This window comes from Portunus trituberculatus, chromosome 33, assembly GCF_017591435.1.
Source record: "Portunus trituberculatus isolate SZX2019 chromosome 33, ASM1759143v1, whole genome shotgun sequence".
Lineage (NCBI taxonomy): Eukaryota > Metazoa > Arthropoda > Malacostraca > Decapoda > Portunidae > Portunus > Portunus trituberculatus.
The window spans coordinates 5,221,021-5,233,552 of NC_059287.1; the positions used below are offsets into that span (position 1 = coordinate 5,221,021).

At 40.4% G+C, this 12,532-nt stretch overlaps 1 protein-coding gene across 1 annotated transcript in view; it reads right to left on the reverse strand.

Annotated features, from left to right (window-relative positions):
- The window catches only part of LOC123512195, a 71,014-nt gene that overhangs the window by 5,430 nt on the left and 53,052 nt on the right, over positions 1 to 12,532 (reverse strand). Inside the window, 4 exon segments of the mRNA XM_045268439.1 lie at positions 1,955 to 2,079; positions 6,786 to 6,814; positions 6,817 to 6,918; positions 9,933 to 10,068. Of these exon segments, the coding sequence (XP_045124374.1) occupies positions 1,955 to 2,079; positions 6,786 to 6,814; positions 6,817 to 6,918; positions 9,933 to 10,068 (392 nt within the window).

A 12,532-nucleotide genomic window follows, 5' to 3' on the forward strand; every position in this document is an offset into this window, starting at 1 on the left:
TCACGACAATGAATCGAAAAATTGCCTCCATAAAAATGACACTAATGCAATATTGGGAGGCGGAAAGGGCAGACAGCGCCTCAACCTGTACTGTGGAGCTTCTCAGGGAGTGGATGGGTGATTCTCGTCCCCGTGTCGCTGAGTGCTGGGAAAGTTTGATTCTGTCCACATAAATCGACTTCTAGTAAGGAAAACAGTGTTGCCACCTGTACAAACATGTCTGTTACACAGCTCACTTTTATTTTTCAGAGAAAGTAATCTTACGAACCCATGCATGACTATTGTGACGACGCGTCTCACCCATGCAGTAACACAGATCATTAGTTATTATTCATGGTCATATGTATACCAGATATCTTCGTTACAAATGTGAGTGTGTGTGTGTGTGTGTGTGTGTGTGTGTGTGTGTGTGTGTGTGTGTATATATATATATATATATATATATATATATATATATATATATATATATATATATATATATATATATATATTTTTTTTTTTTTTTTTTTTTTTGAAAGGGTAGGACGAGTATACCTGAAACTTAATACAGCTAATACAAACTAGAGACAACACTTTTATGACTGGTTACTTTAGATGAACAACACTCTGTGGTATATAGTCGTGGATACGATTTTGCTCAGGGGCTCCTATGATACAGAAGAAGAGAGGCTGTGATAAACGAGTGAGCAAAGGTAGGCAGAGTATAAATCTGTTAATCACTACACATGTTGGGTCAATCGAAACTATTCTGGCATGACAACATAGTACATAGCAGCGGCGCTGCAGCCCTGACGCCTGGCGGACTGATGCTCCAGGAATCGGCACTGAGGCACCAGTTTCTCCATAGTGCCGCCAGGTATTTCTGCTGGATATTCAAGTGACTTCATAAGACCAAATTTAGTTTTGTGTGGCATTAGCACCGCGGGTTTCAATGCACTGCTCAGAAATGGATGCTGAATCTTTTCTAGGACCGAGCTACACATAGCGCGTCTGAGCCAATCGCCTCGTTCTTCCCACGCTCTTCCTGCACCCTTGCCCGCCCCCAGCCCTTGTCTGTGTTGCCTCTTAAGATCACAGAGAGAAAACCTAAGCATATCCGTCTGCCTCCTGCGTGCTTATCTCTGAAGGATGAGTTCAAAGTCTTGTCATTCGCTGGGAGCTGTGGCCGACGGTGAAGTTATTTCGGCAACTAAGGACTTCTGTCATGGTCTCTTGCTTTTCGTGGCCTGACAATTGCAGCAGCCCTCTAGAGAGCGATGACGGCATGGTTTTAGAAAGCTACACAACGACACTTTTTTTAAAGGAGGCAGCACATCGTAACATTCCCATTAACGGAATTCAGGGTATGCTTCCTGCTAATGCGTTCGTTACCACTGGACCGACTTGGAATTGTTCAGTGCACGTCTTCTGTGTTCTGTAAACTTGATGGTCTTTAACTGTAGATTCAATAAAGTAACTCAAATAATGGAGATGAAAGTAAATATATAACATGTGTCATTCATTCATCACACTATGTATTGGAGGAGACTTGGTAACTGTAAATAGGAAGGAAAACTATATCTTGTCTTTCACTATTCCGTGACTGAAAGCTTGATGCTGCAGCAACAGATCTTCCCCCCCCCACAAAAAAAAAAAAAGATATTTTAATAAAGTTTACGTCCCAGAGAAGGAAGGAGTGGCAATCAACAGGACGAGTCGCTCCAGCGTCACTTCCACTTGTCACCTGCAGGGCGAACGAAGAAAAACAGAGCCAAGGGGAGAAAATTAAAAAAGAACATATAAGCTGGAGGATGGGAGGGAAAGGGAAGTGGATTGAGAGAGGTAAAAATAACGGAAATATTTTCTGAAAGCTGAAAAATAAGCGGAGAGGAGAATGAACCGAATGGAGATATTAACTGTACAGAACGTGGAATAGAGTATAGAGCACCAGTGAACCACTCATACAGCGACTCACTTAAGACGCAGCTCTCCTGAATGGAAGTGCCTCGGGCCCACCACGAAGCGAAGGCCGAGGCGGGAGGTCTCAAGGCCGTCCGAGTCATTCACCGGCGTGTACTCCACCAGATTCTCCATTGCGGCCTGTGGAAGACACGTGAAGTTGACCTTAGGGAAGGAAGCAGGAGGCTGAGGAACAGGAGGAAGAGGAAGAGGAGAAGGAATACAAAGGAATACAAAGGAAAGCCGAATAACAACAGACCTTTTTGTTCTTTCAAGGCAGCTTGGTACTACTTCTAACTACGTACAGGAAGAAAGACAGGACAGTACAGGAGAAGGCTCCTCCCTACCCACCACTCGCTCCAGCTTTTGCTGGCATGGAAAATAGTAGGGAAAAATACCATGGAGTATGGAGAAGCTGACATGGAATTTGTACAAGAAAGGATGAAAGAAAATTCTACTATTCATCCAACGGAGAACTTTACATGTATCTGAAAAAAGAGACACAAAAAATAATAATAACAATAATATCATGTTCAATTATTTGGACAAGAAGAGAGCTTGCTGGGGATTATCCTTTGAATATTTGTCAATTTTACTTTTGAATGATGCAATAGAACTGCAGTTTACAATTTCTGAAGGAAGCTTATTCCATATATTAAGAATTCTATTAAAGAAAAAGTGCTTTGCCTCGTTGGATTTAAGCATTTGGGTGTAATCTTAAATCCATTATTCCTTGTCATGTTAGAATGATCAATAATGAAATATTTATTAGCATCAAGGTTGTTATATCCTTTAAAATTTTGAAAACTTCATTTAGGTCTCCTCTTATCCTGCGCTTTGTTAAGCTGAATAGATTTAATGCTTCCAGTCGTTCCTCATACGGCTTATTTCTCAATCTCGGAATCATCTTGGTCACTCTACGCTGGATCCTTTCCAGTTTTTCAATGTCTTTTCTGTAATATGGTGACCAGAACTGCACACAGTATTCAAGCTGAGGACGCACCAATGAGTTATATAAAGTAAGGATAACTTTTCTGATTTAAATTCAAAGGTTCTTCCAATGAACCCAACTAATTTATTTGCATTCTTTACTGCTTCTGTGCAGTGTTTGCTCGGCTTGAGATCTTTAGACACCACAACACCAAGATCTTTTTCATTCTCAGCACTGTGCCAGAGGTACATTACTCATTACGTATTTTGCTTGTACATTGTTACTTCTGAATGTGTAAGACTTTACACTTTTCTATATTGAATTTCATTTGCCATTTTTCTGCCCAGCGTGTCAGTTTATTTAAGTCACACTGTAGTTCTTGCCATTGTGACGTTGATGTAACTTTGCTCATTATTTTGGTGTCGTCCGCGAATTTGCTTATTTTACAAGTGATTCCTTCATCAATATCATTAATATAAACAATGAAAAGAACTGGTCCTAATACAGAGCCTTGAGGAACACCACTTTTTACATTGTGCCACTCTGATTCTTTTCCATTTATAACAACACGTTGCTTTCTGTCAGAGAGCCAGTCTTCCAGCCATTTCAGGGTATTTCCAGCTATGCCGTGAGCTTTTACTTTGCTGATTAGCCTCTTGACAGTGTCGAAAGCTTTCTGGAAATCAAGATAAATAACATCCACTGCTTTTGTCTCGTCATACGAGTTGAAAACTTTATAAAAGAAGTCTAGTAGGTTTGTTAAGCAGGATCTCTTGTTTCTGAAACCATGTTGTGAATCCTTCATGATCTTATTTTCTTCTAAATATTTGACAATCTTGTCTGTGATTATTGCTTCCAACAGCTTGCACACTACTGAAGTAAGACTGATTGGTCTGTAATTGGCTGGGAGTGATTTATTTCCTTTCTTGAAAAATGGGCGTGACATTTGCTAGTTTCCACTCCTGTGGGACTTTTCTCCGCTTGTAAAGTTTTATTGAATATAATCGTAAGCGGTTTCTCGAGATAATTTTTCCCTTCTTTAAAAAGCCTGAGTGATATCTTGTCTGGCCCAGGTGTTTTGCTTACGATCTTGCTGTTCATGACTGAGAGGATTTCTCTTCTGCAATCGTAAAGTCAGGTAGTGTGATGCTTTGTGTATAAGACGCGGCCGTGGGCAGGCTGTTTTGGACATCTTCAGTCGTGAAGAATGTTGAAAAGTATTTGTTTAGGAAATTTGCCATTTCAACTTCGTTTTCTATTTGGTTGCCGTTTTCTGTTATCAATGGACCAACTGTTGAGGCTATAAGACGCTTAGATTTTACCTAACTGTGAAAATCATTTGGGTTCGTTTTACACGAGTTTGCAATCTGAACTTCAACAGATTTTTTGCTGCATCTTATCATTTTTTTTGCTTATCTACGCAATCTGTCATGCTCTAATTTGCCATTAGCATGTTGTGCTGATTTATATATGAGATACGCTTCTTTCTTTGCTATAAGACAGCTTCTAATTTCGTTATTCCACCATTTATGTTTTGTGTTAATTATTTTTCTTCTGTTTCATAGCAGAGGAGAAGGCGGAAGAAGAGAGGCAGTTTTGTAGATCGTGGAAGAAGGGATATCTATCTATCTATCTGTCTACCTATCTACCTATCTATCTATCTATCTATCTATCTATCTATCTATCTATCTATCTATCTATCTATCTATCTATCTATCTATCTATATATATATATATATATATATATATATATATATATATATATATATATATATATATATATATATATATATATATATATATATATATATATATATATATATATATATATATATATATATATATATATATATATATATATATATATATATATATATATATATATATATATATATATATATATATACTAGGCAGGAGACTCATGATTGGAGAGAGAGAGAGAGAGAGAGAGAGAGAGAGAGAGAGAGAGAGAGAGAGAGAGAGAGAGAGAGAGATGCGTTGCCAGAGGGTTTTCATGCGTGGTTGTAAAGGGAGGCGAAGGGAGTGTGGTGTTCTAGTGTTTGATAGACAGTTTTTTGAGCTTAGTGCATAACCCCTTCTCTCTCTCTCTCTCTCTCTCTCTCTCTCTCTCTCTCAATCGATCAAGAACGAGGCATTCGTTTTAATCCAGGATGTGTTGGCTGTGGGTTGAGGAGGAAAGAGAAGCTAGATGGCGACTAAGCTTCTACTGAGAGATTGGGGTTCTGTGTGTTATGTTACCGTGGTGGTGGTGGTGGTTGTGGTGATCATTGTCGTCATCATCATCATCATCATCATCATTCTATTATTTTTTTTCCTTGTAATTCAAATATCTACAAATGTCTAATAATTTTTCACTTTCTTTGTTTTTTTTTTTTACACTCACTTCCTTGTTATTTTCCCTTGTCAATCACTGCAATTAATTTCTTACTCCCTTTTTCGCTCTTTTCATTTTGCTAGGGTAACACACACACACACACACACACACACACACACACACACACACACACACACACCTTTGGCGCTCATTGTAGCTTCCTCTTCCTCTTGTTAATCTCGAGTTTATACTGTTCTTCACATTTTCTCCTTCCAACTCTTATTTCGCATCGTTCATCATCACCACCACCTCCTCCTCCTCCTCCTCCTCCTCCTCCTCATCTCCAGCCCTTCGTGTCCTGCCACAAAATAACTTCACGTTTCTCGTTTCCACTTCCTCCTTCCTCTCCATTCTTTCTTCCTCTTCGCATTCTTTCTTCTCCCCTCCGTTTCTTTATCTGATATTGTTGCGTGTGATATTCTCTCTCTCTCTCTCTCTCTTTTCAATACATCACACGCATGACAGAAGAACGAAAAACAGAGAGAGAGAGAGAGAGAGAGAGAGAGAGAGAGAGAGAGAGAGAGAGAGAGAGAGAGAGAGAGAGAGAGAGAGAGAGAGAGAGAGAGAGAGAGAGAGAGAGAGAGAGAGAGAGAGAGAGAGAGAGAGAGAGAGAGAGAGAGAGAGAGAGAGAGAGAGAGAGAGAGAGAGAGAGAGAGAGAGAGAGAGAGAGAGAGGGGAACATTCACATAATCATCATAGTCTTTTTCTAATACAAAGATTTATATCCCAAAGACAAATGATGGGTGAAGTTTGGACGTAAGGGGATCAATAAGAGTTACGGAGATTACTAATGCTACTTTGAGGGGAAGAGTCTACGAGTAAACATATGGGCGACTCTCTCTTGTACGGGGACAGAGCATGGTATCTTAGGTACCGGTTTTAGTTTGCATGGTCTGCTACTACTATTTTGAGTATATTGTAAATACTGATTCCTTGGACACACTAAGGACGAAGACGAACTGCTACTGCTACTGCTACTTCTACTGCTACTGCTGCTGATGCTACTACTTCTACTACTACTACTACTATTACTATTACCATTATTATTACTATTAATACTACTACACTACTATTACCTCTTCTACTAAAAGAGAGAGAAAGAAAGAAAGAAAGAAAGAAAGAAAGAAGAAGAAGAAGAAGAAGAAGAAGAAGAAGAAGAAGAAGAAGAAGAAGAAGAAGAAGAAGAAGAAGAAGAAGAAGAAGAAGAAGAAGAAGAAGAAGAAGAAGAAGAAGAAGAAGAAGAAGAAGAAGAAGAAGAAGAAGAAGAAGAAGAAGAAGAAGAAGAAGAAGAAGAAGAAGAAGAAGAAGAAGAAGAAGAAGAAGATGATGATGATGATAAAGAAGAATGATGATGTTTGGTGGCGGACTCTACACTTCCACCGTTTAGTAATGGCTATGGAACCCTCTCTACTTCTACCCTTAGTCGAGAAACCAGAAAATCAACACCATATTTTCTCTTTTACTGAATGTTACCAAAGACGACCCGAGCAGTGACAGGATGGATAGAAAACGGAAACTTACCTGCTTGTCATTGATGTACCACATGAGGAGGCGGCGGGGCGGGAGCGCAGAGAGGTACAATTGACGTGCACCTCGTCTCCTACACGATACTTGGGCCGCCCTCCCGTGATGGTGGGTACGTGGTCAGGCAGGTCTGGCGGGAAGGAGGTACGGTTGTTATTGTTGTTGTTGTTGTTGCTGTTGTTGTGCAGAAGTAGCAATAATAACAACCATAATAATTAAAATACATAATAATAGGGGAAGAGTAATGACTGATAGGGAGGCAAACAATTAATAAACAGTAGCAGACTTTTTGTTTTTTACGAAGAATCACACACAAAAAATTATTCATTCATTCGTTTACCTAATTTTCAGTCCTAATACAAACATGTGTGATAAGCGTCACTGGAACCATCCACTCTGACCGCCGGCTTCCACCAATCATCGCTCACTCCTTGTTTTGGATTTCATCATCTATCTTTCCTCTTGCATTTTGTTATCCACTTTATCCTCCTCCATATTTTCGACCTGGACTTTATCATTCTCTTCCTTTTCTCTCTCTCTCTCTCTCTCTCTCTCTCTCTCTGACGCTCAAGTGCTTCATCACCTTCCACATTTACCTTTTCAATTTCTTTTATCTTTCTTTGGTACAGTATCATCGGCTTCCTCTTCTTTCTCTGGCACTCTGTCATCGGCTTCGTCATTATCTCCCTTCCTCTTCCTTTATCTATAATATTATCGTCTTCGTTCACTATTCTTTTGTCTTTTCATGGATTTCCTCCTCTTTTTTATCAGCCTCATTGTTTTAATTTTCTCTTTCCTTATCTTTACAGTCAGATATGAATTTTCACGCTGTTATGTGAGCCAAGAAGAGAGAGGGTGATGTTCTGAGCCACGCAAATGAGGCGATCGGGGACGGCGAGCTGCACGGCCACGCACCTGATGGCTTCCTCGGAAACATTCTCAGGAAGTGGTGTTCGGAATCTTCCAGCGTGTGACCTACCAGGCAGAAGGCAACACACGTCCTTCTCCTAACATCTCAGGAACCATCCACCGAGATTTGCTCTGAATCTGAATCTGTATCCTCGTTCTCGTTCTTTGTGTTGTTTTCTTTGTTGTCTTCGTTTGCTTTTCTCCTTTGCTTCGCTCATCTGTTCCAGCCATTTTCATCACAACAACTCTCCAACTGCAAGAAACTCAGCCAAAGTCGATGATGTGGAACTTCGACTCACTAAGAATGTCAATAAAGGCGATTATGCTCCACTTTGAGTTATCATGAATAATCTTTTTGGCATTAGTAGGTGTTCACGAATAACCTCAGGAATTCCTTTACTGAACAACATTTGTCCTAGATCTGTCCCGAAAATTCCTACACTAAGTCGGGTGAAGTCTGCTATGCACCTGCAAACTCAAACACTCCACCAACTGCATTCAGCTCCATCAACACACGCACCTTTCTTAACACTTGCTCCAATTGCTCAGCTTTCAACATTTCCAAGAACAGGAAGTGCCAATACCGGGTAGTGCAGCAGTGTCTTGCTCATGAACGAGGCATGGCTCATATCTGTAATCTTCTACAGAGTTATCTTAGGTTTGTCTCTTCCCTTTCTTCTTATCCTGACACTATTATCGGCTTCATTGTCTTCTTTCTTCACTTTTCTCATCCTCTCCTTCTGGGACTTTATCTTCAATTTCTTTTGCATCTTTCATTTTCTCTTCTGTCGTGTGTCATCGATTTCATCCCAGTGTTTATTTTTGCTTTAGTCTTCCTCTTTGTTTTCTTTCCTGTCAGTTTATCATCGATGTATTACAGTTTTTTTTTCTTTGCCGTAATAGTTCCTTTCTCTGTCATTGACCATCGCCTCCATGATCGGGAAGAGAGGGCAGCACAGAAGTGCCAACAGTAGCAGTATATGATATAAAGAAATGTCATAAAATCCAGAGTCAGCACCACAAAGCACACCTTAGCTAATCACGTGTGCTCAAGCCTTGCCTGCAGTCACCATGCAAACATCGTGCTGTTGCTGTTGGCATTGGACTCCAAGTACAGCAATTCAAAAAGCGACAAAAAAATGCTGGTGGTGGTCAGCATTCAGTCTAATGTGATCTATCCACTAATTTTAGATAGTTCATTAAGGAAATAGACTTTTGATGCGTTAAACATTTCATATGTAAACACACACACACACACACACACACACACACACACATACACAAGAATGCTCAGTGGTTAGAGCGCTGGCTTCACAAGCCAGAGGACCGGGGTTCGATTCCTCGGCCGGGTGGAGATATTTGGGTGTGTCTTCTTTCACGTGTAGCCCCTGTTCACCTAGCAGCGAGTAGGTACGGGATGTAAATCGAGGAGTTGTGACCTTGTTGTCCCGGTGTGTGGTGTGTGCCTGGTCTCAGGCCTATCAGAAGATCGGAAATAATGAGCTCTGAGCTCGTTCCGTAGGGTAACGTCTGGCTGTCTCGTCAGAGACTGCAGCCGATCAAACAACGAAACACACTCCGTGGCTGTGTGAGGGATGGACACACCGGAGCGGCATGCGAGTCTAGCTCAAGCTGAGTTTGTGAGTGTGTAACTCATCCTTTGCTTGCAGAACAACACTTTATTATATGGCACCCTCGCCGTCCTTTCTTTGAAATTGATAAAGAAATGCTTATTTTTCGCTACTTTTTATAAACACATTTCATAAGTCTTAAACTTGACAAGATTTATTACCATGATTAGACATACACATTCTGTACTTTCCGTAATTACAGTATATAACGGTGCGTGAATACTGTCGCGTCGTGACGAGAACACTACACTTTGGACTGTGAATGGTGACGGTGGTCCTTTTAGACAAGATCAAGTATTGTTGACATTAACCGTTCCTTGTAAATTTATTGCTAGGGAAATAGATTTTGTGTTTTTCAATAAAAGTCAGTAAAACTTCAAGTTTCAGTTTCTTAATTCTATTGTGTGGGAAAAGAAATATTTGACTAATGTGTGTGAAAGAGACGAAAATCTCAATCTCTTATTTAAACTTACTGCAAAGAAAATGACGAACATGATCGATGAATAGTTAATCTCTCTCTCTCTCTCTCTCTCTCTCTCTCTCTCTCTCTGTCTGTCTGTCTGTCTGTCTGTCTGTCTTTCTGACTGTGTCTGCCGGTACTCACCCACCACCAGCATCTCGGCGCTCCTGGACTCGGTGTGGAAGGAAGGGGCGTCGGCGGAGACCTCGCAGCGGTACTTGCCGGAGGAGAGGAGGCTGACTGGCCGCAGCGTCACCTTCCTCTGGTCGCTCAGGGAGGTCTGGGGCAAGGAGAAAAGTATCGTCGTGATGGAGGTTGAGGAAATTACATTAACGCTTATGCTAGGATTACATTTCCTCACTTAATTAGTGGAAATGAGCAAGTGGGTGATTTTTCTATACAATTTTTACATATTTTGCAAACATGTGATACTTATTGTTATGTGCTATGTCTTGCCTTGCCGCGTTTTGTCTTATAATGTAATGATAATGATCTAATTAGTTATTCGCGCTAGGCACATTTACTCCGTTCACTTGTTGATTACGGTTAACATATCGTACCTTGTCTTCATAAAAGTAAGAAAGGTTCCGAGGACAAATTCTATGAGCAAGGTTGAATTATGTATATTTTTCCTGTTTTTTTTTCTTTTCTGACAATAGTTTCTTCGCATTCTGTAGGTGAACGTCCTCTTATTTCTATTCGCATTCTTTAAGTGAACTTCCTCCTAGTTCTATTCGTATTCTAGTCTTTTATCTCCATTCCGACGCGGCCCGCAGCTCCCCGTCACAAAACCACCGTGTCTACAACAACACCCACAATCCTCCTCGTCCCCAAACCCGGCAATCAACAATCCAGGCAGTACGTGACATAAATTCTCTCTCTCTCTCTCTCTCTCTCTCTCTCTCTCTCTCTCTCTCCTGTTTAAAATAAGTGCTTGGCTCGAGGCATAACACTGATTCAAAGCCTTGGAAAACTTTGATCCGCGCGGAGGGATATTTTGGTCCAGGGAAAGCGAAGAGTTTATGTCTGCGTGATGGACCCACGCAATGTTCCGGCGCTCCAGGACCCGCGGCGACACCTAATGGTACCCCGGAACGGACTCTCGGTGCTGTGTGGTCCGCGGCGAGACTCCGGCATTGTTCTCTCTATTTTAACGAGAGTCACTTGTTTCCCTGGACTCGCCGCTTTGCTCTCTCCTGCAGGGCTGATTCATACGCCGCTCTTCGTCCATGGTGACAGAACCCATCGAGCCTTTGAGCGGTGAACACCTCCCTGCCTTGCCTCCTGCTGTGGTTTCACTGTTGCAATTTCCGTCACGGTCAGACTCTGCCATTCAGCCACGCGTCGCTTTCTGTTGGGCAACACCACCACTACTCCACTACTTTCACAAACGGACACCTTACACTATTAATTTTATTTGTTTGCCATTTTCAGAGTTTATATTTGTCTCTGTTTCCACTACTTCGATATATCTCACTTGTTAAAGGTACTTGTTAAAGGTACAAACAACAATTTAGGATCCAAGACATTAATTTACTTTAAGACTGAGTGGCAAGATAGTGTCGTTTATAAATCGTATAACGACTTTTTTTTTAATCTCTTCTGATTTCTTGGCTGCGCATTAATTGTAATTGTGTCTTGTCCTTAACCAATATGTATCTTCACCTCCTACTCCACCTTTTACCATCTCTTTGCTTGGCTGTCTTCGGTAATCTTCATCTGATCCCAGTAGGCGGGTAACTCACAAAGGCTTTATCTTTTACTTCACATTAATGTCGACGCTATAAAGGAGTTCTTAGATACTGAGGACTATCTTTTCTTGTGCTTAGGAGGTTTTATTCTCATCTCTCGCTAAGCTCGTTATTTCAGCAGCAGACAAGACGATCTGTTTATCATAACTCTGTAATTTATTCTCTTCGTTTTTTTTTTTTTTTTTTTACTTTATGACCTCATATGGCTGTTGAGGTTTGCGTTTTTCCTATAGTTTTGTTATTATTATTATTATTATTATTATTATTATTATTATTATTATTATTATTATTATTATTATCATTATTTTTATTGTTTTTTGTTATTAATATTATTATTACCATCATTATTGTTGTTGTTATTTAGCTTTGTGTGTGTCAGTTATTATATTTTCTATCCAGCAATTGAAGGATGAAGCAGAAGAGCTTGTTTCTCAGGGACCAGCCACCTTCAAAACATGTCCTGCAACAACAAGCAATCGAACCAGAGGAGCGAGAGGCAGTGGCAGGTCTCAGTTTCTCCAGGATCCAAATAGAGAAAGAAGACCATTTGGGACGCACTGCTACACAAGGGAAACCTTCTTCTGACTTTGCATCAATTTAATAGGCAGTCATTTTCTTCATTTGCATATAGAAGGTAAAGACTTTATTTCTTTCAGTCGTGTGGCAGAGTTACAGAAGACTCTATTTCCTTCAGGCGTGTGCATGTAAGTTACAGAAGATGGATAAAAATTTAAGTAACACAACTGATGCTTTTAAAACTTATAGTGTAAAGACTTACTCTCTTTCAAGTGTCTGATAAAGGTACAGGAGGTGGATCAGAACTTATGCAGCACAGCTGGTGATTTTAAAGCTTATATTACAACGTGGCGTGGACATAACGCTTTCTCAGTTGCATTCGTTCTCTTATATAGGATCATTTTTCCCTTTAAGTGTCTCATGTCCAACTATAAAAAAAGCTTGGGCGTGTTTTTTGCTTATCCTTATCCTGAGGGT